The sequence below is a fragment of the Prenolepis imparis genome, unplaced genomic scaffold (genome assembly GCF_030444845.1).
Source record: "Prenolepis imparis isolate NDT839.2.m4 unplaced genomic scaffold, iyPreImpa1.0 SCAF_2, whole genome shotgun sequence".
NCBI classification, from domain to species: Eukaryota; Metazoa; Arthropoda; class Insecta; order Hymenoptera; family Formicidae; genus Prenolepis; species Prenolepis imparis.
Window position 1 is genome coordinate 2,662,316 of NW_028141160.1, and position 25,661 is coordinate 2,687,976.

At 36.3% G+C, this 25,661-nt stretch overlaps 1 protein-coding gene and 1 pseudogene across 11 annotated transcripts in view; one reads left to right on the forward strand and one right to left on the reverse strand.

Moving 5' to 3' along the window:
• Positions 1-25,661, forward strand: part of LOC145945656 (DENN domain-containing protein 1B) — an 87,106-nt gene that overhangs the window by 32,291 nt on the left and 29,154 nt on the right. For 4 of the 11 annotated variants that reach the window (XM_083054734.1, XM_083054748.1, XM_083054759.1 and 1 more), the window contains exon 16: positions 7,140-7,892. The exons of 4 other annotated variants lie outside the window; for them this stretch is intronic. In XM_083054734.1, coding sequence (XP_082910860.1) covers positions 7,140-7,562 — 423 coding nt within the window. In that variant the 3' untranslated portion in view covers positions 7,563-7,892. Of the gene's footprint in view, positions 1-7,139; positions 7,893-25,661 lie in introns of those variants that run through there. 3 more of the 11 variants (XM_083054766.1, XM_083054774.1, XM_083054838.1) reach the window with 3 other exon arrangements.
• LOC145947948 (uncharacterized) lies at positions 1,443-3,503 on the reverse strand (annotated as a pseudogene).

Sequence of the window (25,661 nt, forward strand, 5' to 3'; positions counted from 1 at the left end):
GCCCATTTCAAAATTACTTCAACGTCTCAAATCGAGTTGTATTTGACTTTTGTAAGTTGTAAATAGTTTGAATACACCCTTGAAAAAACAACTTATTGAATTGTTCGGGAAATCCTCGAGATTGATAAGTAATATTACTGATCTCTCTCCATTGTCAAAGCGTTGAGATAAGTATTGTAACACAGTTTCAGTATTCGCCTGAAATGGATTCAATTTCAACTTTTTGCAAAAAATACCATCAATTTTTAAAGCTAGAATTATGTTGACGTAATGTTGAATCTATTAAGGATGAAATCAAAATATTGATGACTTTTTCAGACAGATTTTTCCTTTTGTATGCTATCCACATAGTTTTCTTGCAAAGAAAGATGACTCGCCAGGAAGTGTTTCATTAACCTGCAGGGTGATAATAAAAGATTAGGTGATGCTGGAAAAATTTCTGGTTTATCCATAAGCATAAACATATACGGGATATCAAGGGTGGGAAGGCCAATTCGGCACGACTAAAATACCACACGCCCCGTCATTTTTTATTTTTTATAACGCTTTTAGTACTACAGAAAATGGTGGAAAAGCATAGAATTTAAAAATTTTCCAGTCTAGTGTAAACACATCAATGGCCCATGCCTCTGGATCTCTTTTAAAAACAGAATTTGTTTATCTTGGTGTTATTTCACACGAAGCAAATAAATCAATTTTTGGGTAACCCCATTTGTTCACTATTTTTTTGAATGCCGAATTTGTCAATTCCCATTCTGTATCAATGTTTGTTCTTCTTGATTCCCTATTAGCGTCTATATTCTCTTGTAAAGGGATATAAGAGGCATCTACCCACACATTTCCGTTTCTTCACACCACTGCCAATTTTCTAGCTAAACGACTTAACGTGGGATACTGAATCCTTCTCATTCGATTCATAGGCTAACGCAGTTATATTGTCCGCCTTAAGCAAGATTTCACATTTTCGACAATTTGAAGCAAAACATTTTAATGCCTAGAAGGCTGCGATTAACTCGAGATGATTGATATATTGCTTTCTTTCCGACGCTGTCCAAAAACCATTGACATGAAAATGATTACAATTAGCCCCCCAGTCTGTGAGGAAGGCGTTTGAAAAAAATTTTATTTTTGAATTTAAATTGCCTTATCGATTGTTTTGCAATAGGGATATTCTTTTTCCACCAGTTTAGATCTAAGTGTGAGCTATTTGACATCGACATGGTTTTTTCAAAATCCTGATCTTGAACAATTAAAGCCATAAATTTTTCTCTTTTAACTATCTTAGTATAAAGTAAACTACGGAACCGTTGGGCACGCCGCTATCAAGAGTCCTATTAAACTTGCAAAATCTTGTATTTTACAAGACTTCTTATATAAAAAATTTTCTATTAAGCTTAATAATTCTTTTTCTTGCGTTAACTCTAAGGTCATTTGATTCGAGTTAATAATGAGGCCTAAAAATTTACATTGTGTCGCAGGAACATTCATGCTCTTCTCGTCATTGATAAAAAAATCCAAGGATTTCAGCAAATTTTTAGTGATTGTTACGTTTTTCACGCAAGACTCGTAAGTTGATTCTATATTCTATACATAAAATATCGCCTATATTATTGAAATTAAACCCTGTTCTTTTAACATTATTAATCACAGGTTTCATTTATTTTGGTAAAGACCGATTTAGATTGGTACATAAACCAAAAGAAAGGCACGTGAATTCATAAAGCGTATTTTTGAAAATAAAAATTATCTGCTATTATCAATTTTACTAAAAAATATGCATGAAATTTAGAACTAAAAAATATGGTGAAATAAATTGAGTTTGAATTGGTTTACATTTTTTTATAGTTTCACTAGTTTTCAGTTTAAAAATTGCTTCCTTCATGTCTTTTTCTTCCTCTTTAGAGAAATTACCAGTTACAATGTAAAAAACTTACTATGATAAACCGGATGATTTAAAGGTTATTTTATATCTTTTAATGCACTCAAGAACAAACTTATCGCGTGTAATTGCCTTCCAGGCTTTGTAAATATTTTTTAAACGTTCAGCAGTATGACTTACATTTTCAACTGATTGTTGTTTTTCTTGCTGGATCTTGGCTTGAGGAGTCTTTCGGTTTGTTGTATTGTTGGTTTTTCGAGAACTTTGAGGACGTTTGCGATGTTTTATAGCCCTGATTTCGTTCCCTGTCTTGAATAAGGGCCTCTCTGTTTAAAGAACGTCTTGTGCAATTGGAATTGGATTTTTGGAGTTAGTTGATGATATGGAGGCCTTCTGGACTTTGATTTCTTTTCCAAGTTTTTTCACAGATTTTGCTGACTTAATTATTTTTCCTAATTTATCCCCGTAGAGAAAATCACCAGGGATAGTTTTTTAAAACAAATCCTTGACTTGATTTGACAACATAGGAGTAATAAAAACTTTCCTGGCTAACGAAATTTGGAAATAAAGTTGCGTTAACAATTTTCCAGTGTCAGCTAATTGCTCCAGCAATTTCATCCTATCAATAGGTTCCTTCTGGGGTGACAAGTGACCCCGCATGTTCGGTATCTGATCGACATGCGAAGAGTCCCGGGTTCGAATCCAGTTCGAACCAACACACCCCATATGCCTGCTGGGAAACTTGTGGAAGGAAGAAAGAAGAGTTGGTGAGAGGAAGGGAGAGTAGAATGAGAGGGACAGAAGAAAAAGGAGATAAGAAAGTTGAGAAAAAAGAGGAGGGAAGGAGAGAAGAGTCTTAGATTGTAAGGTCGCTTAGGTTGTATGGTCAGGGCAAGAAAAAGTTGAAAGAATTGTTTGTGCAGGTTCGGGAACGCTCCTATCAAAGGTGCCTTGTAAATCCTAAAGGGATACAATAAACTGATTTTATCCAATAGGTTCCTCCTCATCCTTCAAAATCATCGATATTGCTTCTCCTAAGGTCGAGAGTGCTGTTCCTGCAAAATTTTGTTCTTGAATAAACAGATTATCTCGTTTAGTGCCAGCTTCGTTCAACGTAGCTGCAATTTCTGCGTTTAGGGCAGGAGCTTCCAAGGAAAGATTCCCTGTTCTGAAATATTTGGCCAGGACCTTTGTTTTTCTTTTGCCAGACCTTCTTTCACTCATTTGGATCATCTGATCACGGAATCCGGATGAAGATCAATGATGTCTTTCTGTTTTCCACTTTCAGGGTCTTCCCCTAGCACTCTTTTTGTCTCTTCATCCAACTGTTATCTCAACGACCTTGGTGCCTATTACAGTTTTTTGGGCGAGTTTGCTCACGAGGTGAAAATTACAAAAGTGAGAGATTCACTAGATTATCTACGATTTTACTTGTCGAAATCTAGTGAATCTTTCACTTTTGTAATTTTCATCTCGTGAGCAAACTCACACAAAGAACCATAATAAACACCCTTGTCTTTGTTAACTTCATCTGTCAAAATTTCCTCCATAACCTCACTTTCAGTATCTGAGGCCTGAGACGTTGATTGGGACTGATCACACGATTCTTGTCCGTTTGTCTCATCCTTAGACAAAATGTTGTTGTTTGGATGAATTTCTTTAGTTAACTTGAGGATTAAATTGAATTGTCTAATAAAAGATAGGGTCCATGTAAAGCACTGGTTGTTAATGCCTCCTTCATGCAAAAGTCACCAGTTTTAAAAGCGCAAACGTGTCTCATTCATTGCGAGAACACGAAGCCAATACCTCAAGAAGAATTACTATCTAAGAAAACAAAAGATTTACCTGAATCGGACACGTTGACGGAATGTCTACGTTTAATTTTCTTTTCTAACCTCCTCAATTTTTGAGGATTTTCTCGTCCGATTTTTTGTCTCTACTTCTTTTCTTTTCTTTTCTCATTTTCAGTGCTGATCTAACAATATTGAAGAATTTCAAAACAATTTTTTAAGGAAAAATGGATGAAAAGTCGCTAAAAACTCTCTTTGATGTGACTCTGCCGAACACAAGAAACGTTATGAAGATGTAATCGTGGTCGGGGTGCACAGACGCGTACCAGAGAAAATTTTTTATCTCATACTCTAAACTTGGTGGTTCAACCTGGCGGAAGTAGTGCTACTACCTAGTGTAATTCCGAAGAATGAGATTTGAAATATAATTGTTTCTGGGCGGTGTTTTTCAAAGTCATTTAGAGGTCAACACAGTTTTCTTAAACAGAACTGTCCTTGTTTTTACATACATTGATTTCTTGTAATATTTGGCATAAGAAGTTATAAAGATAGTCCAAAAGTGAATAGTTTACGAAATATTTTATAATTTAGTTTGACATAATCTTACATGAACTATGAAATATTTCGTAAAATATTCATTTTTTAATGATGTTATCTGAATACTTTTAGGCATAAAATAATGAGAGAAATTAATTGGAAAAGAAAACACACAGTTGTTTTCATAAATAAGTATGTAAATTGCAAATTAGCACTATGTACATATTTTTTCTTGAAAACAACTGTGTTTTCTTTACATCAATTGATTTCTCTCATTATTTGGTGCATAAACATATTAAAGTGACATATTTTAGGCTTTTGCGGTGTACATGAACATTAACATTGATTTTCGGATTTGAATCGCGTAGACATTTTGTTTGATTCCGACATTTTGTGAACATTTTAGCTCACTTCGTCAGGGAGGAACAACCTGATACTAGTATCAGGTGCTACAGTATCAAGTTGTTCCTCCCTGATGAAGTGAGTTGAAATGTTCACGAAACGTCGGAATCAAACAAAATGTCTACGCGGTTCAAACCCGAAAATCAATGCTAATATTAAAGCAAGATCAAAAAATAAATTTATGAAATATTTCATGTAACATTATGTCAAATTAAAATATAAAATTATGTCAAATTAAAAGATAATCGACTGTATCGCTTAAAATAACACCCTGTATATACATATGTACATGGGTATCTCATTTTAAATAACACGTTTCTATTTTTCGAAGGCTTCCATTGAAAAATGTTCATAAAAAAATTGTATGATTTCCAGGGGGACATCTAATGTCTATGTCATAAGTATAGTTTTCCAGATGGAGGCATTTTTGCGATTTTGAGGTCATAATTATTTTTTTATGAAAAAGTAATGATGACCTCGAAATGAAATGAAAACGATGAAAACGAAATCACCATAATTTTCTTACATAAATCGATTCATCGTAATATTTGGCCTAAAAAATAATTATTAGAGTAAAATAGTCGAAAAATGAATGGTTTTACGAAATATTTTATGCTTTATTCTGACACAGAAAGTATGAAATATCTTATAATACACTCATTTTTCAATAATCTTATCTTAATAATTTTCTGCATAAAATAATGAGATAAATCAATTACAAAAAAAAATTTTTTTTAAAATTGTGATTTAAAAAATTTGCAATTTGCAATATGCAACTACATATAGACGTCTCGTCCTTTTTTTTACCCTTTTTGAGATCAAATCATGCTTGATTTTTGCCATCAATCTGTCACATTCTGTGAGCAGGTTCTATCAATAGACCCTAATGTGGACATAACTGATGCCAACTTGCTATCTACTTCTCTGAGTAAATTTGTTGCCAATCTGTTGGTATATCGCACGCATTTTGTTTACTAGATGTAGATGTTATCGACTTAAAAATTAAAAAATTTATTGTTAATGTTAGATTGTCAACATTATTAAAAAATCGTACAAAACATCATATATCACTGAAAAATATTTCTCAGTTTGTTTTTGTGAATTAAACATCATGCCTTTACAGTTATCTACTGCTAAAGACGATAAGCTCTGTGTTTAAACTATTACTTTGAACAAAATGTATAATTATTGTAGAATTTTCATATTTTCTAGTAAAGTAAAATAATATAATGCAAATTATTAGTTGACGCTATTAATTTATTTAATCTGTGATAATAGTTTTGTGAAATCCTATATTTAAAATATTTAAATATCAATATTTCTTGAACAAAGCGGTTGCGAGTATATTTCTAGAGGAACTTTCTTTTTTATTTTCGAATTTTAAATTCATATTTTAAGTTAGAACGTTAAATCTTGAAACATTATGTATATATATAAGGTGAGGAAAAAAGTATCGAACCGGTACAATATCTCGAAAGGAGTGGGATACAGAAAAAAATGTTAAATACAAAAGTAGGATTCAAAGTGGGGCACTTGATGGTGACATTGACCTTAACCTAGAGGTCAAATTTAAGGTCATCTCAAGGTCAACTTTATTTATTTATTTTTTTTTATATATAAAACCATATATTATTTACATAAATCAATTCCTCACAATATTGTGCATAAAAAGTTATAAGGGTTGGATGACCAAAAAGTGAATAATTTATTCATTTTTATATTAGAGATATTTTGTACTTTAATGTGACAATTTTACATAAACTATCAAATATTTCGTAAAATATTCATTTTTTTTATTATCTTATTTCAATACTATTATGCACAAAATAATGAGAGGAATTAATTGATGTAAAGCAAACACATAGTTGTTTTTTCGAAAAAATGTGCAATTTGCAACTAGCAGCTACATATTTTTTCTTAAAAACAACTATCTGTTTTCTTTATACCAATCGAATTCTCTCATTATTTTGTGCATAAAAGTATTAAGGTAAGATCATCGAAAAATGAATATTTTACGAGATATTTCATAATTTATGTAAGATTATATTAAACTAAAGAATAAAATATTTTATATCAAAAATTTTTAAGGTTTTCAATATCAAATATATGTATATAAACTATTCATTTTTTTATTATCCTCCATTTATTACTTTTTATGCAGAATATTGTGAGGAATCGATTTATGTAAATAAAATATGATGGTTCTATTTAAAAAAGTAAAGTTGAAATGACCCTTGAATTGACTCTTAAATTGAACCTTGAAATGGCCCTTAAATTTGACCTCTAGGTCAAGATCAATGTCACCATCAAATGCCCCACTTTGAATCCTACTACTTTTGTATTTAATATTTTTTTCTATATCCTATACTTCTTTCGAGATATTTTACCGGTCCGATACTTTCCTCATTCTGTATAGTCGTAAGTTAAAACTTATAACTATATAAAGTTAAAACTTGCAGTATTATATTATTCTCTTTTGTTTCAATTAACTTATTAAATTTTAATTATCGGTATATATGTATTTTTTACAGGATTCTCCAGATTTAATACGCTTAGATTCGACGAATAGTAATGACGATTTTGATCCACTTCTATCTAAGGTTACCGAATTTTCAAGCACAAAACAGATGAGTCAATCATTACATTTACTCGAAATGAGTGAAGGTCTTAGTAATCCTTTATATCCTTATTTTCAACAATCATCGCACAAAAGCAATGATAAACCGAAGGCCTCAGATAACATAGGTGATATGGATTTATTACAAGCATATGGTATAGATTTTAGTAAATTTAGCTTAACTAATAGTGATAATCCATCTATAAAAAATACTCCTGTAAGTAATCGAAGTGTACCAGATAACAATATTAATAATATTGATACGATGGATACATTTAGTTTAACATTGAACACATCTACTATTAAATCACCAAATAATTGGACAAAGTTTGAGTAAATATTAGTATAATTTCACATATATATGTGCATACACACATCATAATTGTAAATATGTCATTAGTACTGTTTTTGCATTAGTACTATTATGTATTTAAATATCTTTACCATCAAATATCCGCATTATAATCTGTTATGAAATCATGCTAAGAATTAGCCAATAATTATACACATAGTCATTCGTCTTTTAGTGTTGTTTTGCGTGATAAATTTTATATACTATTTGGATTAATAAGAATATACTTTTATATAATTCCTCCCTGTATATTTTTTGTATTAAAAATTAATAATATTTGTTATATATATTTTATCAAATGCGGTTTTTCTATTTCTATTATATCAATATTTTTCATTAAATTGTTATTCGTTATCAAACGAATTATGTAATGCAATAATATCATTGTTGTGTAACTTTTTTTTAGAACAATAACATACAACAAAAAAACTGAAAGAAATAATAAAGAAAAACCTAAAATTTTAAATATAATTTGATAATTTAATATTTCTTTGATATGATATATTATATATATAATTAAAATGTTGGAAAAAGCCTGCGAGAAAGTATATTGTAACTATAAAAATGATTATTATATTAGTATTATATTGTGTAATATCCAAGTAGCAAAGTGATGTCAGAAGACGATATAATGTCTAGTTTTAGTCATCTATGGTTTAATACGTCGGTGACTAATAATAGACGTAATTTTTTAGACGTCATTTTGAAAATGTTTTAGTTGGCTAAAACTTTCCAACAACATACACAAATGACACTGTGTAATATAGTGTGTGACCCAGTGATTTCCACAAATCGACACAATTTTCACATTTGGTACTATTTTTTTTCTTTTTTATGAAGTAGCATTCTGGTAGAAAGTAAATTTTTAAGTTTTTAAGTTTATTATTTTGAATTTTTAAGTTTTTTAAAAGAACTTAAAAAAAATTTAAAGATCTTAAAAAAACAAAACGAAAAGCTAAAGTAAAGTGATTGTCCTGCACTCTGGCAGTGAAGTAAAAAAGCTAAGCGGCGTTCCAGCTACAAGTCGACACTGTATCACACAGTTTAGAATTGTGTTTCGTTGCTGGAAAGTAGCCCTATATACATTCTTGACGCTTGCAACACTCTGGGTATCATCTGTTTTAACTTTGAATAATAATAAAGATGATATGATCCCATGAGTATTGCGATCGCCAAGCAGAACAAACGATAAAGACTTCTCTCGCGGAGAGAGATTGTGAATTATAGTAATCTACGAACTAAAGAAAATCGCATTTAAACTATATTTGTAATCAGCAGCATCGTTTTCAAAGGACTACAGAGCGATTTTTTTGGAAAAATGATCAAAATAAAAATTCAAAAAATAACGAAAACTGGCCGCGGATCAGATGTAGTTGCCTTAATATTTTCGTATTATATTTATTATAAATTTTTCAGAATCAAATTGCAAAATCCAGCTCTATAGGCCCAATTCTGATAATGTAAGGAATACGTCAAAATAAATTTCATGAAAAAATATAAGTTTTTTGAGGTATAATACGAAGACTATGAATATCTAAGTCTGTGTCTAAGGTGGAGCTAACAACAGAACATGGGGAATATTCCGTGGTAGAACAAGGAGAGTTGATTGCATCTTCTTTGCCTCTCTTGCATAGATCAAAAGTATCCGAATATGATGATGTGGACCGTCTGCCTTGTGGCACTGTATTGTGGGCTTCTTTAGCAACTCCCTCATGTCACGCGTATGATACTATTGTTAATTTACGTTTTGCGATGTTTTGAATGAGGTTATGTTCGACGTTTATAGTGATTTTCTAGATAAAAAAGATGAAAGCTCGTGAAGAACAACGTGTATGTGTTAACAATACTAAGAATTTAAAGGCTTTTCTATATTAAATATATATGTATTGGCGACGTCAAGATTCTCCCCAGCGCGACTAGCGGTCGCAAGTGGAACTAACGTAAATCAGACAGTCTGTGTGATCTTGTTGAGAGCCAAAATAAAAAATTGATAATACGGATCACAAAATCTATGAAGGAGGTGCGAAAAAGCGTGTCACGTTTTGTTGCGTATCACAATGTAATACTTACAGTGTCCCAGACATATAATGGACAGTTGTAAATAGAAATAGTACAGACCAAACTTTCAAAGGAACAATTTAACTGATGGTGAGCAGTAACATTAAAGAATGTTTTGTTTTATAAATATTTTATTATGCAAAACTTATCACCTTCAAAGTAAGTTAGTAACAACTCTGAAGTACGAAATATTACATTTTTTAGCTTATATTTTGAAAATAACTGCAAGAAATAATAAAGCAATAAAAGGATATGAATTTGATAATTAATTTCAGAATGTATTTATCCCGAGTAAACAATTTTTCACAATGTAGGAATTAGGCAAGGATATGACTGAATAAAACACGCACGGTTAAAAGAAAGTATTCTTTGGTTTATTCGGGTTCGTGTGCTCGAGACAACGGGACGGAAACGACTGACTGTCGCGCCACAGACACACACACACATATATATATATATATATGTGTGTGTGTGTGTCTGTGGCGCGACAGTCAGTCGTTTCCGTCCCGTTGTCTCGAGCACACGAACCCGAATAAACCAAAGAATACTTTCTTATATATATATATATATATATATGTGTAGAACAAAAAAAAACGCGGGCAAAAGATGTCGCCACATTTGTCGAATTGACTAATCAACACCCTCACTCAAAAGGCAATTTGGCGACAACAAAAAAATATTTTTGGTCGTTTACGAATTTAGTCCCATTTCGTTCACGCACTTACTGTGCTTTATTGAAGCGAGTGCCTTTGTTAGAACGTCTGGTATCTCTTTGGTGGGTCGATATTCTATCTTGATTACCCCTGCATCTACAACCTCTTTGATGTGATGGTATCTGATGTCGATGTGTTTAGCTCTTCCGTGATTTATCGGATTCTTGGTCATCTGTCCAGCATCTTGGTTATCATTAAATATCGTTAAATTTTCTTGACATCCTGAGATTTCTTCTTGGAATTTCTTAAGGTGCATTGCCTCTTTAGCAGCCTTAGAAAGCGATATGTATTCCGCCTCTGTGCTGGATAAGGCAACGGATTTCTGTTTGCGGGAAGACCAACTGATCGCTGCATTAGATAATTTGAAGAAGTAGCCCGTGTAGGAACGGCGATCATCCGCATCGTTTCCCTAGTCCGCATCTGCATAGCCTTCTAATTTCTTCCCTGCCTTTTGAAAAACAAGTTTCAGGTCTTTCGTTCCTTTTAAATATCGTAAGACCCGTTTCGCAGCCCTCTAATGATTTGGTCCAGGATTCTCGTTGAATTGACTCAAGAGACTAACTGCGTGCATTATATCCGGGCGTGTGGAAGTGGTCAAATACATGAGGGAGCCAATAAGGCTGCGGTAAGGCTTGTTCGACATTTCCTTGCGCTCCTCTTCATTTTTAGGATTCATTGCTTTGGTCAATTTTATCGAGGAATTGAGCGGAGTCAGGGCTGGCTTGCAGTCTTCCATGTTGAATTTTTGTATGATCTCTTCTATAAACCTCTCTTGACTCATTGATATGCAATTTGATTTGCGATCTTGACGAAATTTAATGCCAAGACATTGGTCTATCGGTCCGAGGTCTTTCATCTTGAATGTTGATAGCTCCTTTTTGATGTCTCTCAGCTTTTCACTGCTGTTTGATGCCACTATCAGATCGTCAACATAAATAACGATGATGCTGACTATCTGATCCTTACTTCGTTGATAGTATACGCAATGATCAGCTGACAGCTGCTTGAATGACATCTCTCTTAATTTTTTGTCAAGCTTCATAAACCAGCATCTTCCAGATTGCTTCAACCCATATAGGGCCTTGTTTAGACAGAAAACCTTGTTTTCGTGTGATTTAGGCATTCTTTTGTCTTCTATTATTTCCCAGAGTAGATTTGGAATTTCTAAATATATTTCTTCCTTTATTTCTCCATTTAGATACGCGCTTACGAAATCGAGTTGATGCACTTCAAGATTTTTCTTAACTGCTAGGGACATTACCATTCGTACAGATTCGAGACGTGCAACAGGAGCAAAGGTTTCAAAGTAATCCACATCCTTACGTTGCGTAAATTCTTTGGCCACTAGGCGAGCTTTTCTTCGTATAACTGAGCCGTCTTGATTTAATTTTGTGCGTAAAACCCATTTACTTCCGGTGATGTTTTTTCCCTTATGGCCGTATCAGACTACGGATTAGGATTGGGATTAGATTGAAATTTCACCAATCAGAGCAAAGTTCACTAAACTTGAGATTAGTTTTCTTTATTCTGATTGGTTATATTTTAATCCAATCTTAATTCTAATCCGTAGTCTGATACGGGCATTAGGTCGTTCTACGATGGTCCACGTCTTATTGGCCAAAAGAGCCTCAATTTCTTCTCGCATGGCTCTTTTCCATTCGCCAGCTTCCGGTGTTTTTAGGGCTTGTTCCGCACTAATTGGATCTGTGCAGGTGAATCCAGCAAATTCTTCATTATCTTCATAATTTTCGACCTCAGCTATGATGGCGTCCTCTTCGAACTCGCTGCCATTTTCTTGCGGGTTAACTATTGGAACCTCTTGTTTCCTTTTTGCAAGTTTTCCTGGTTTTCCTGTCCGGATTATTTTAGGTCGACCTCTTCCGGGTTTCATGGCCGGTGCCCCTGCTTGCTGTCCTCATCTTCGTTGTTGTCCCTTTCTACTTTACGGCGCTCGTTCGCATCCTCTTCATTTTCATCACGAAGTTCTCCGTTTCTCTCTTCGAGATTTTCGTATTTGATTCCTTTGTCGGTGTCCTGTGGAATATTTTCCTTGTTACAAGAATCCGTCATGATTTCAACATCGATGAAATCGCTTGATATCTCATGCTCGTTTTCCTGAAACTCTTGCAAGAATTTTACGTCACGGCTTTTTAATACCCTTTTTGCGACTGGGTCCTACAGACGATAAGCTTTGGACTCCAAGGAATATCCGATGAATATGCATCTCCTGGTTTTTGAATCGAATTTTTCGAGGTTTTTTTCCTTTTTCAAGCATGTGAGCCACGACGCCGAAAGTTTTGAAATGGGCTGCAGTCGGCACTTTAATCGTCCATGTAGTGTATAGCACGCTTATTTTGAGAGCTCTAGTGGGGCATCTATTACGGATGTAACACGCTGTCATGACGGCTTCAGCCCAGAACGTCGAAGGTATAGCTTCGACTGAAGAAGCATACATCTCGCCATCTCTACTAAGGTTTTATTAAACCTTTCAGCAATCCCGTTTTTTTCGGGAGTGTAGTCAGTAGTTAATTGATGTATTATACCCTCGCGTTTAAATAATTCTTTAAACTTATTACTAAGATATTCGCGGCCATTATCCGATCGAACGATTTTTAGTTTCTTACTAGTTTGTTTTTCGACTCGCGCTTTAAATTCCACGAATTTCTCAAAAATGTCACTTTTATTTTTCAGAAAAATTACCTTGCAATACCAGGTTTTATCGTCTATAAACGTTGCAAAGTACTTCGATCCCGATAACGATTGTACACGCATAGGTCCGCAAATGTCAGTATGCACTAGTTGTATCACTTCGGAGCTCATCGTATTTGACTTGTCAAACGGAATTCGCGCTAGTTTCCCTCGCACGCACACTTCACGAATAGGTAACTTTTCGTCGCCCGTTACTTTTATTCCGTATACACATTCGCGGTTTACTAGATACTTTGTCTTTCATATTTAAATGTCTGAAATTTTCGTGAAGTTTTTGCCACGAGTTTTCTTTGACGTTCGCGATGCTTGCGATTTTATTTGTATCTTCGATGACGTATAAGTTTGCCACTCGCTTCACCTCGAAAATCTCATTATCTTCGTTTACGATCGTTGCGCCATCCTTTCTAAATGTAACTTCATGTCCATAATCAGTTATTTTTGTCACTGAAAGTAAGTTTGAGTGAAGATTTGGCACAAACAATGTGTTCTTTAGTACCGCTGTTATTTTATCACTCACGTTTAATTTAACGATTCCAGTTCCGTGGATTTTCGTTGAGTCCGTCGTAGCCAGATTTAACGTTAGTTTATTTTCTTCATTAATTTCTTCGAACGCGGATTGATCGCGGCATATGCGAAGAGGCACCAGAATTGAGACACCAAGAGTTCCGTGGTTTTAAGATGGTCGTTATAGAGCGCGCTGTCTTTCCGACAGACGTGCACGCCCTCATGGCCGCATCCGCGCGCTTTGATTCCTCAATATTCTTTTTTTGAGTGTTGATTGCTTTTTACAATGTCTCGCGAAGTATCCGACTTTCTTACACTTGAAGCACTTTATTTCTTTTCGTTCGTCACTCTTTTCGGCCGAATTTCGCGTATTCTGTCCTTTAGACTTATTCTATTTTGAGACAAACATAGCCATTGTCGATGCTTCTTCAACATTTATTCGTTTCCGCGACTGAAATTCTTCCAGTAACTTGATCTTCAATTCTTCGGGTATAGGAAGTTTTTCACACGTCTCGATTGCCACTCTAAACAATTCGTAATTTTCCGGTACACTATTGTTGTGCCGTTCTACGGCACTGGGGTTGCGCCGAATTTAAGGATAGGGATCCTTGGGTCGTGCAGGACGTTGCGGGAAGTCTAGATTGTTTTCCTCTTCTCTTTTTGTTGAAATACACTTTTATTTGAGTTAATCAGGTTTACTTATTTCTAAAATCTAGTACTTTGGCTTCTTTTTAATATTGATCTTGTCAAAGTCATTGACTATCCTAACTGATGGTCGTCTTTTGTTTTTATTTCTTCGCCGTATTATTATCCAAAATATTATAATGGATATTATAATTAATATTATTATTATTTCGCTAGATGTCATTGAATAGATAAATTGTTTCGTTGCATAGAAATTTTGTTCATTGTTTTGTAAGTCGTTATCTATATCTTTCAATTTGGCTTTGAGGTTTGTTAATTCTAAACGATGTTGTGAGATATTTTCTAGTGTGTTCTCGTTACGTCTTGTTATATTTCCGTCTCGTGGAATTGTTATATTGATATTAGATAGAAAAGTTTCTAGAACGGTTTTGTATGTCTTTTCTTCTGTTTTTATTGTTGTGTCCGTTGTTGTCAGTTTACAATTTCCGTTTAGCGTAATTTCGCCAGTATTTCTTATTACTTTATTTTCCAGCTGACCGTCACATTGTAGGGTTATCGTTTGTTCGACGTCCGTCGAGTATAACCAAGTGTGTTCTTGGTGTAATGCTCCATAACATGTGGGTTGAGACATAGTGTCTTACATTACATTTGCTCTGATAATGCTGTCGCTGCGTATACATTTGAATTTCGCACGGTGCGTCTACATCTACGCGGTGTACAGGTGCATTGCGTTTACATACATATTGTGTATTAATTTTATTACAATTTCGCAATTCGCTTTCTGTCATTGTAGCATATGTTAATTTTTCTTTATCTACAACAATTATTTGATTATTTATTTTAATATAATTGTATACATTATTATAAGATGGTGTGGGGAATTCTATTACTTTTACAACATCATAGGTCGGTTGTGCAATTAAAGGGAAACGCAAAATAGTATATATTGTCGTCGGATCACAGTACGCTGTTATCGCGGTGTTTTTTTCTATCGCTAACCAGTCGTCTGTGCGGTCTTTAAAAGGGAAATATAATCCTTCTGGCAGTTGCGCTGTCGGTTTTTTTAAACGGATTACAATGTCATCGATCGGCATTAATTTAGGATGCATTGCGCCTTTTCGTATGTATGTTAAATATTCCATTATATTTTCTGCGTCCTTTACTAATTCGCTTATAATTGCATCTATGGCCCTGAAATGGTCACGTATTTCTTCTAAAGAAATAGATTTGGTTATGGTTATTCGCAATAAGTTTTCGTTATGTTCAATTATGTTTTCTAATTTATCTAGATGCGCTACAGTAGCATTTACTATTTTGAGTTGGTTTCGAATCGCGTGTTCGGTTACTTGCCGATTATTTTCTAATAATTCTAGTTCGTAATAGCTGTTCGTTTATGCGTTTTTCGTCGTTTGCCTTCATGATCCCGGCCATACGGACGCTGGAGGCCCTCCAGCAAGGGCAGCCCCTTCCTTACGGCCTCGCTGGCCGTGACACCGACGAGGAGGATGTTTAAGTAAGTACTAGTTTTCTATAAATAGTTTTAGTCTATTCGCATGCATGCGCACTGCTTTTCTTCTATTTTTTACGGTATAGTTTACGTCGGAATTCTTTTCGGTTATTACGTACGGTCCTGTCCATAGCGCGTCTAATTTTTTCGATCGTCCCCGTCGGAGCGTCTCGTCGTATACGAGTACTTTGTCGCCTAGCTTAAATTTTGTGTCTCGCGGATTTATCGTAGTGCTCTTTGGCTTTTATTTTTTCTTCTTTTATATTTTCTTTCGCGAGCTGGTTTGTCGCCCTTTCTTTTAATTCTTGCAAGTAGTCGTCGTAACTATACGTTAGTTTAGGCGGTCTCGCTAGGGCTGTCGGTAGGTCCGCTTGATGTCCGTATACTAATTCGAAGGGTGTATACCCCGTAGCCGTGTGCCGTGTGTGGGGTGGTATTATACGTAAACATTGCGTAGGGAATCCACTCGTCCCAGTCTGTCTGGTCGGCATTTATATAGTGTCTTAAATATTCGGCTAAAGTACTGTGTGATCGCTCTAAGGCTCCGTTGCTTTCGGGGTGATAAGCTGTTGTCTGAATTTTATCGATTTTAAGTAATTTGCACGTATTTTTAAATATTTTACTTATAAAATTTGTTCCTTGATCGGTTAGAATTTTTTCGGGGATGCCGTATTCGAAAATTATTTTCGTGGCGAATTCTTTCGCGATCGTGTTAGCCTCTTGATTTGCGATCAAGCATTTGCGATATCGCTTTGTTAAATTTTATTAAATTATCTTGAAAAGTTAGTAAATATTTATTTCCGTTATTAGTAATTGTTAACGGTCCGACTATATCTAGCGCGCATTTCTCGAATGGTTTACTCGGCGTGTCCGTAATAATGAGGGGTGCTTTTACTCGTCGCGATAATTTATTTTTTTGGCAAGAATCACATTTCGAGATATATTTTTCGACATCTCTTGTTAACCCTGGCCAGTTATGATTTAATCGAATTCTTTTTATTGTACGTTCGATTTCCTGATGTCCTCCTGTGGGCGCATCGTGATATTCGTAGAGTATTTGTTGTTTCTCCTCTTTGGTATATACTCTCGTGTTATCGGCGAGTTTTTCTTCGTCTTCTTCTTCTTCTACTTTGATGATTTCTTTCTTTCTTCCCTCGGTGCCATCTCGAGTTACGTGTCGGCTTAGCGCGTCGGCGTTCGCGTTTGCTCGTCCGGCCTTGTGAATTATCTCGTAATCATACTCTTCTAATTTAAATCTCCAGCAGATGAGTCTTGATCCGGGGTCCGTTACGTTAAATAACCCAACACATTAAAGGTTTATGATCCGTAATTATTTTAAATTTTGTACCATAAATATATGGTCGAAAATGTTTAACTGCCCATACGATCGCTAACAATTCTTTTTCGGTCGTATTATAATTTTGCTCCGCGTGAGATAACACTCGGCTGGCGTAAGCGATAGGTCGGTCCTTGCCTACCGGTCCCTGTGACAGCACGGCTCCGATTGCATAGTCGGAGGCATCGGTGGTCACGTTGAATTCTTCGTTGAAGTCCGGATATTTTAACACTGGCGCGGTCATTAATTTTTCCCTTAAGGTGTCAAACGCGATTTGTTGTTTGTTTCCCCATACGAAAACTTTTGTCTTTTTTGTTAGTTTTGTTAACGGTTTCGCGATTCGCGAGAAATCTTCAATGAATTTGCGATAGTAGCCCGCTAGTCCAATAAACAATTGTATGTCTTTTACTTTTCGTGGCGTCGGAAAATTTTTTACCGCTTCTAATTTTGACGGATCGGGTAGTATGCCGTTTTCGGAAATAATATGCCCTAAGTATATTACTTCTTTACGTAAAAAACTCGCATTTTTTTGGTTGCAATTTTAAATTATGTTTTCGTAATCTCTGTAGTACTTCCGCGAATCTTCTGTTACGATCCTCTAAGCTGGATCCGTATATAACGATGTCGTCGAGATAAACGAGACATCTGAGCCCTTGTATCCCTGTTAGTACCGAATTCATTAATCGTTGGAAGGTCGCAGGCGCGTTTTTTAATCCAAACGGCATTCGGTTGAACTCGTAGTGTCCATAGGGGAAAAGGCGGTTTTATTTTTATCGCGCTCGGCCATCGGTATCTGGTGATATCTTGATGCTAGATCAAGCGTCGTAAAATATTTGGCGTTCCCTAACTGGTCCAATATATCGGTAATATTAGGCAGGGAAAATGAGTTGCTTATAGTTAAATCGTTAACTTTTCGGAAGTCTACTACTACCCTGAGTCTTGGTTTTCCTGACGCATCGGCTTTTTTCGGCACTACTAATAATGGAGCATTCCATTGGCTAATCCTTGTTCTAATAATTCCGTTTTTTAGCATTTCTTGAACTTGCCTATTTACTTCTGCTTTATGCTTCTCGGAAAGATGATAAGGTCTTATGTTGACGGGTGAGGTGTCGGCGCGCGTGTTTATCGCGTGGTCTAAGGTTGCAGTGCATGTTAGCGGCTCTCCGTTTAGATAAAATATATCGTTATATTCTTCGCATATTTTTTGTATCGCTTTTCTTTCTTCTAAGTTTAAATGATCCGCGCGTAATAATTGTCAGATTCATTCGTTGCGCGTTAATGAATTATGAGTGTCGTTCGTGCGTATCGTATATACTTCGTGTGCGTTATCTTCGCATATGTCTTCTACGTTTACGAGCGGCGTACTAATCTCTACCGCGTTATCGGTAGTATTTATTATACTGACGGGACATCGGTAATTTTTTAGTTCCACGAGGCACCGTCCAATAAAGATTCCTGGCGCGATTTCTTCGGCCTTTATCACGCCTATCTTATTACGATTCGTTGCCGCTTGTATTATCGTTTCGCTACGCGGTTTTAATTGAATTTTATTGTACGGTCGTAATTTTAATACGGCGTTTCCTATTTGAATCTCCTGTTTTTTGTAATCGCACGTGACTTGTTGCTTTTGTAGAAAATCGATTCCTATGATCCCTTCGTATTCCATTGGGAAGTCGTCCTTTACGACATAAATCGCGTGTTTGATTTTTCGGCTGCCTAGATCGATAGTCGCGTAGAATTTTCCTATTGTTCGCGCTTTATGCCCGGTTATGCCGATCAAAGTAATTTTGTCGTTATATATCTCGGTTTCGCCTTTCAGATGTTTAACCTTTATTAGAGAGACAGTAGCTCCAGAATCGTAGAGCATGTTAATTTTGCCGTTCTTTACTTCGCGTATAGGTAGAGTTATCAAGTTCAGGCTCGCTGCTCCACGAGACGTCTGTCGCACATGTGTCACCTGATATTCTATCGCGCGTGTCTTTTTATTCTTTCCTTCTTGCCGTTCTTCCTCGTCACTACTATGCTCGGAATCGGTATTTCTTTTTCGCGATTGCGGTTTCTTACGATTTTCAATTTTATTAATGCTTCGCGGTTTTTTATTATCAGTTCCCTTATCGCGGTCCGATGTATCTTCGGTCTTCTATTTAAAGTCCAACACTCGTCGCGATTATGTCCGCGTTTTTTTACAATAATTGCAGAATTTCTCTATGGTATTTGCGCGAGGGGGCTTGTCCGGTTTCGGGAACGCATATTTACTGCTGCGGCAATCGCGTCCATAATGCCCCGATTTTCCGCATTTATAACATTGCGCGGTCGTACGTTGACCTTGTTGCGTTTGTTATTGCTCATTTTTATTTCTGTTGGGAAAATTATATGCTCGCGAAGTATTTGGTCCTAAGAGTTTTTCTTTCTCGCTTGCGCCGGTTATCGCTTCTTGGAGCGTCGCGTATCGCTGTGAGCGAACGAGGATCTTTAAATCGTCACGTAATCCGAGTTGGTAGTTGAGTAGGGCTTGCTTCTGTATGGTCTGTAGTATAGCGCGTTTGTGTGCGACGGTGTGATTTTCGCCTTCTATCATTGAGTTATATAATTTCATTGCGAGTTTGTCTGCACGCTGTCCGAAAATTTGGGCCGTTTCGCCGGGTTTTTGCTTCAATGAATTGAACTCGAGTTGTAAGTGTGCGGTGCTTTGCTTGCTTTGATAAGAATTTTCGAGCTGTTGCTTTAATTCTTCGAATGTTTGTATATCTCTTGTCTCGAAATCTTGCATGGCTTTACCTTTTAATTTAGTATATAAGATTGCTTGTACTAATGATTCTTCTTCCGCGGGATTAATGTTGTTTATAGCATAAGTACTTGCGTTTAGGAATTCTTTTAATCGGTTTCGCGAAGTTTCGTCAAATTCCGAAATCATCAATCTAGCTTCTTTCAATGGTAAAAAATTTGGTGCGGTACTCCGTCGATTTCTTATATCGCGTGCGGTCCGCCCATATGTCATATCTTCGCCCGAGCTATCGTTTTCTCGGGTTTCGCGTCGTCGTGTTCGTGTAGTTGCGTCTTCCACTCGTGTTATCCGTCGATTATAGTGGTGTTCGTTTGTGTGTGCGGTAACGTCTATTCGTTCGTGTAATGTATTAATCTCCGTTCGCATTTCGCGTATGCTTTGCATTAATTCGCGCAATAGCCGGTTATCTGCACGTGTATTTTGGCTCGCGGGTGGCTCATGTACGTCGACTTTTATGAGTTGCTCATTTCGACGGGATAGACTATTTCTAAGCTGGTTTATTTACCTATCGACGGCGTCGTCGGGTACGTTCGCCGTTTCGTTCGGGGGTGTACGCATTATTGACATCGCTTTCGGATGAATCGAAATCGCTACTATCGTACGTAGTTGACCATCCGCTTTTCTGCGACGCGTTGCTAGTGGTTCGGCTTACGCGTATTTTAATTTCTTCTCTAGTTTCGTTATTACTGTCAGTTTGCGCCTTTAGTATGTTTTCGTCAAAGCTATCGAAGGGAAACTCGCGTTTAGCGATTATGTTATCGGGTAATTTGGCTTCTTTATCACTTTCGCTCGAATATTCGTCTTCTAATTTTCTACGAACTTGCTCGAGATTTTCTAAAGTTCTTGGTAACGCTTGAATCGCTCGCTTCACGAAATCGCTATGTAACCACGACTTGTTTAATATCGGTTGTCGGGGGTTTCGTGTCCTTCCGACATTCACGCAGAAATATTATAAGGATCGGACTTACAGTATTACGGCTCGCATCTTTACGCTCTATATCGCTCGGTGCGGCTCGGCTGCTGTTGATGCAACTCGATCGCTCGTGGGCTGATAACGGCTGGCGGCTCGGTGCCTGTGATTGATACGGCAGGTCGTCACTCGGTGATGACGCGTTGTCCGTGAGATTGTCGCAGGTCGGCGTTGTCCTTGGGACGTTGGCGATCCTACTCGGTTCTCAGCTGCTTGCTTATCGCTCTTCGTACTGCTTGCATTGTCCGTCCTTCTCTCTTACTGTACTGTGGCTTTTGCTTATTTCCGTCAGCTGTTTTTTTTTAACTGGCGTGCCTGCTTCCACACGTTGTGTATGTGTGTATTGCGGGCCTTAATTTTTAATATACTGCTTTTCGTGTTGTCCGTCGATTATTTCGACGTGCCTGATTTTTCTAATACTGTTGTATTGTTTTCAGGTTTTCAGGTTCCTGCTGGTCCTGGCGGCCCGTCGGCGCAATTCCACCGCTGCCACCAATTTTGTTGTGTCGTTCTACGGCACTGGGGTTACGCCGAATTTAAGGATAGGGATCCTCGGGTCGTGCAGGACGTTGCGGGAAATCTAAATTGTTTTCCTCTTCTCTTTTTGTTGAAATACACTTTTATTTGAGTTAATCAGGTTTACACTTTTAATTTCGTCCTTTTTTCCAATTAGATATATACGTAACGTTCGGTGATTAGTTAACAAGCGTAGATCTTTCCTAGCGATTCTTCGTCTTAATGCTTATAGGAGTTTTATTAGCGACTTTTGTCTTGATGTTTCGGATTCTTATTAGCGACTGTCCTCGCGGGCTGACTCTCGGTCTTATATGTTCTTTTGTTCTTGGATTTTCAATGGGAGAGGCCCTTGGAAACAGGTCTCCGATTGGTTAATAATATTCACGCGTTTTTTATCTAAGTGCAAGCGAAGCAGCTCGAAGTCGCAGGTCTTCGCTTGCATCTCGCGATTTCCGGTGCTTCGTGCGTGTCTCGCTGCGTTAGCGTTTTCGCGCGACGAACGTTTGGCGAGAGCGCTCTTTTATAAGTAAAAATATTTTATAATGCTTTATAATAAATTCTTAGTTCTAATACTATTTTAATATTGGTTATAGTTCGGGCTACAACATTATAGAGCATGAGAATCACAACAAGTTCTGGATTTATTTTTAGTTCCAACTCTTCTAACTTGTCCACGATATCCAAGAAATTTGTAAGATGTGTGTGCATGTCGTCACCGTCTTTCATTTTATGGATTAGACTCTTCAGTAACATCGCTTTTCGCGCTGGCCCTTGCGATTCGTAAATCGATTGCAATTTCTTCCATATGTCCTTGGAAGTTACATATGTCTTAATGTGCTTTAATTCGGCTGGGGAGATGGATAGGATTAAGTCCGACATGGCCTTCGCGTCGTTGTTAGTCCATTGCAAAATGGCCGCTTCGTTCTCCGTCGGTCTTGGTATTTCGCGTGAGACGTAGCCCCAAGTATCGCTTTTTATTTTAAAAGAGTCTTTACCTGCACTTTCCACGTGCCGTAGTTATCTTTGTCCAACGGCTGGATTCTTACATTTAATTGACTCATTTTTCAGCGTACTTTGTAACGAGCACGTGGACAGAAAAGATAACCTCAAGTTTTGTTCACTTTCGCACGACGCTAATGATCTTTTCGATCGTTCTCAAGATTCACTTTATCAGTCCGTCCTGGGCCCATAACCTGTAGGAATTAGGCAGGGATATGGCTGAATAAAACACGTACGGTTAAAAGAAAGTATTCTTTGGTTTATTCGGGTTCGTGTGCTCGAGACAAAGGGATGGAAACGACTGATTATTGCGCCACAGACAATATATTAGGTGCTTGCAAAACTTCGTAAGGTTACAAATAAATGGCGCATTAGATTAGGTCACTTAATAATTATTTTCTTTTAAGTTGCTTTCTTGTTTTTAATTGTTGACCATATTCAATCAGAATTGATGGCTGATAAATCATAATTCCGAATATAACTTCATATTTAACGCGATTGAAAATGGAATTATCCTTTTCCACGATAACGCCAGACCGCATGTTGCTATTTCAACTAAAGAGATGTTGTTCGAATTGGATTGGGAAGTCTTACCAGCGTACTCTTTAGACATCGCCCCAACTAATTTTCATCTATTTAAATCGATGCAACACGGTCTATCCAATACATGATTTCAAATTGCTGAAAAAGTGCAAAAATGGATCGAGTAATGGATTGCTTCAAAAGATAAATCATTTTATCGACGTGGGATTAAATTATTGCCCGAAAAGTCGCAAATAGTTATCAATAACAACAACTAATATTTAGATTAAAATATTATGGGTAAATATTGACAAAAGGGGACCCAGCCCCAATCACCTTGACCTTGACATATGTTGTCAAGGTCATAGGCCTGAGTAACCTCCAACAAATTTTAGCCGTCGCTCCTTCTTAAGAAGAAAGTTATTTACAAAAAAAAGATTTGTAAAAATTAAAATTTGTACATAGTCTAACAGTGAAAAACTTGATGACAGAGTTCATAGAAATAGCTCTACCTATACTATATACCTATATATACCTAAATAAACATTCAATATTTTATATAGTGTTCAAAAATAACATTAATATGATGAATTAATTATTTATTGAATACATTTTGCTCATTATTTCAAAAAAAGCATCAATACGTTTATCTAAAAAAGTTTACTAAACACACACACGGGGGGGTGCAAGGGGCCAAAGGCCCCCCTCCCGCACCCGCCCCGCTGGTAGGCAGGGTGGACCTCGCTTTACAACTTACAGCATGTGTCCATTGTGATTGAACTCTTCGCAATGCATCCCCTACCGGCGGGGAGGGTGCGGGAGGGGGGCTTTTGGCCCCCCTTGCACCCCCCACCCCGTGTGTGTGTGTGTGTGTGCGTGCATACACGTTTCTGATATTTTATATTTTTTTTGCAATTTTTTTTATTAATAACTTTTTATTAAACAACAAGCGACGGCTAAAATTTGTTGGAGGTTACTCAGTCCTATGACCTTGACAACATATGTCAAGGTCAAGGTGATTGGGGCTGGGTCCCCTTTTGTCAATATTTACCATATTATGTTATTTTATTTATTAATAAATAAAAATTTTAAAATTATACGAACTTTTGCAAACACCTAATTATATATGTCGGACCATGATCACACGGATCACGATCACATCTCGCGGATCACGATTACACATTGCATTTACTTCCCGAACTTCGCATGATTTTCGTCAAATACATCCATGATAGAAGTAATGTGATTTGAAGTATGCTCCGTTTAGTTAGTTTCATTTCAAAGACTCTTCGTCCTAATTAATCCTGCACACACACACACACACACACACACACACACGCGCGCGCGCGCGCGCACGTATAGGAGCCATTATTATAGAATTAATATAAAATTATATATAATTATATAATAAGTCCTATAAAAATATATAATAATTATATATAGCTTATATAGAATTTTATATTGTTATATATGATTACAAAAATTTTTTTAGCAGGACTAATTATAAATGTACCTCTAAGTTAGAGGCGCTTTAAATGTGCGATGAGAATACGACCGATTTTAGTTATATTACTAGTACCACCGACGAGATACTATTAAAGACCGATGGTCTTACGGGAGTTTGTGTCGCTCGAAAAAGATTGCTGCGCGCTAGCGCCATCTCAGTAATATTGCGGTCGCAGTGAGAAACAGTAATTGAAAATAAGAGATTATATGATAACACGCGAAATGCAATTATTCGAAAAAAATATATTATATCGAGTACATACGAGATAATAATATATATATATATATATATATATATATATATATGTATACAGGGTGTCCCATAATTCGCGAACCACCCGTCAGTTGCAGGTAGAGTAGGTTAAACTGAGTAAAAAAGTCCTCTACCACTTTGCGATTTTCTCAATAATTAATGAGAAATAAATTAAAGAAAATCAGCTAATTCGAGCGATGATAAGCGTGCAGCGAGAAGAGACAGCCCACTCGGGGGTCCAGAGTTAGCGCTACTCGTATGTAGTTACTGTCTTTTGTAAAGCGCTCCTCCCCGCTTCATCGCGCGCCTAGCAACCGTGTAACATTATACTGTTTCTTTTCGCCGCATGCTTAGTAACGATATGAAACTGGGCTGTCTTTTCTCGCCGTCGTCACGCGAATTGGCTGATCTTCTTTAATTTATTTCTCAATAATTATTGCGAAAATCGCAAAATGGTAGAGGACTTTTCTATTCAGTTCAACATGCTCTACCTGCAACTGACGGGTGGTTCGCGAATTATGGGACACCCTGTATATATATATAGGTATATACACACATGTATGTGTATATACAATATATCTTTTTTTTAAAACTACTACTTTGAATAAAAATATTATACATAAAAAATAAAGAATGCTTTTTTTTCAATTTTTGAAGAATTCTAGTATAATATTTCAAGAGTCCTCCGTTATAATATTTGGCAAATTTCGAAACATCGAGCAGTGTATAATTTCTCTCTCTCTTTCTCTCTTTTTCTCCTCTCTCCTTCTCTCTTCCTTTCTTCTTTTTTCTCTTGTATCCAAGCATTGAATCTCTCTCGAGGCTTATTATTTTTTATTTTACTTTTCTAACTTGTTTTATTTATGCGACAAATGCGGCTTTTTTGCATTTTTTATTTTTATTTTATATTTTTGAATGTAATTTTACTAGATTAATGAGATTTTTTACGATTAAAATGACACCAATCACAACATAAATCAGATAATTTTTTATTAGACAAGTAATTAAAATTGCATATTTTAACTAAAAATATAAATTATTTTCAAACCGATAAAATGCAA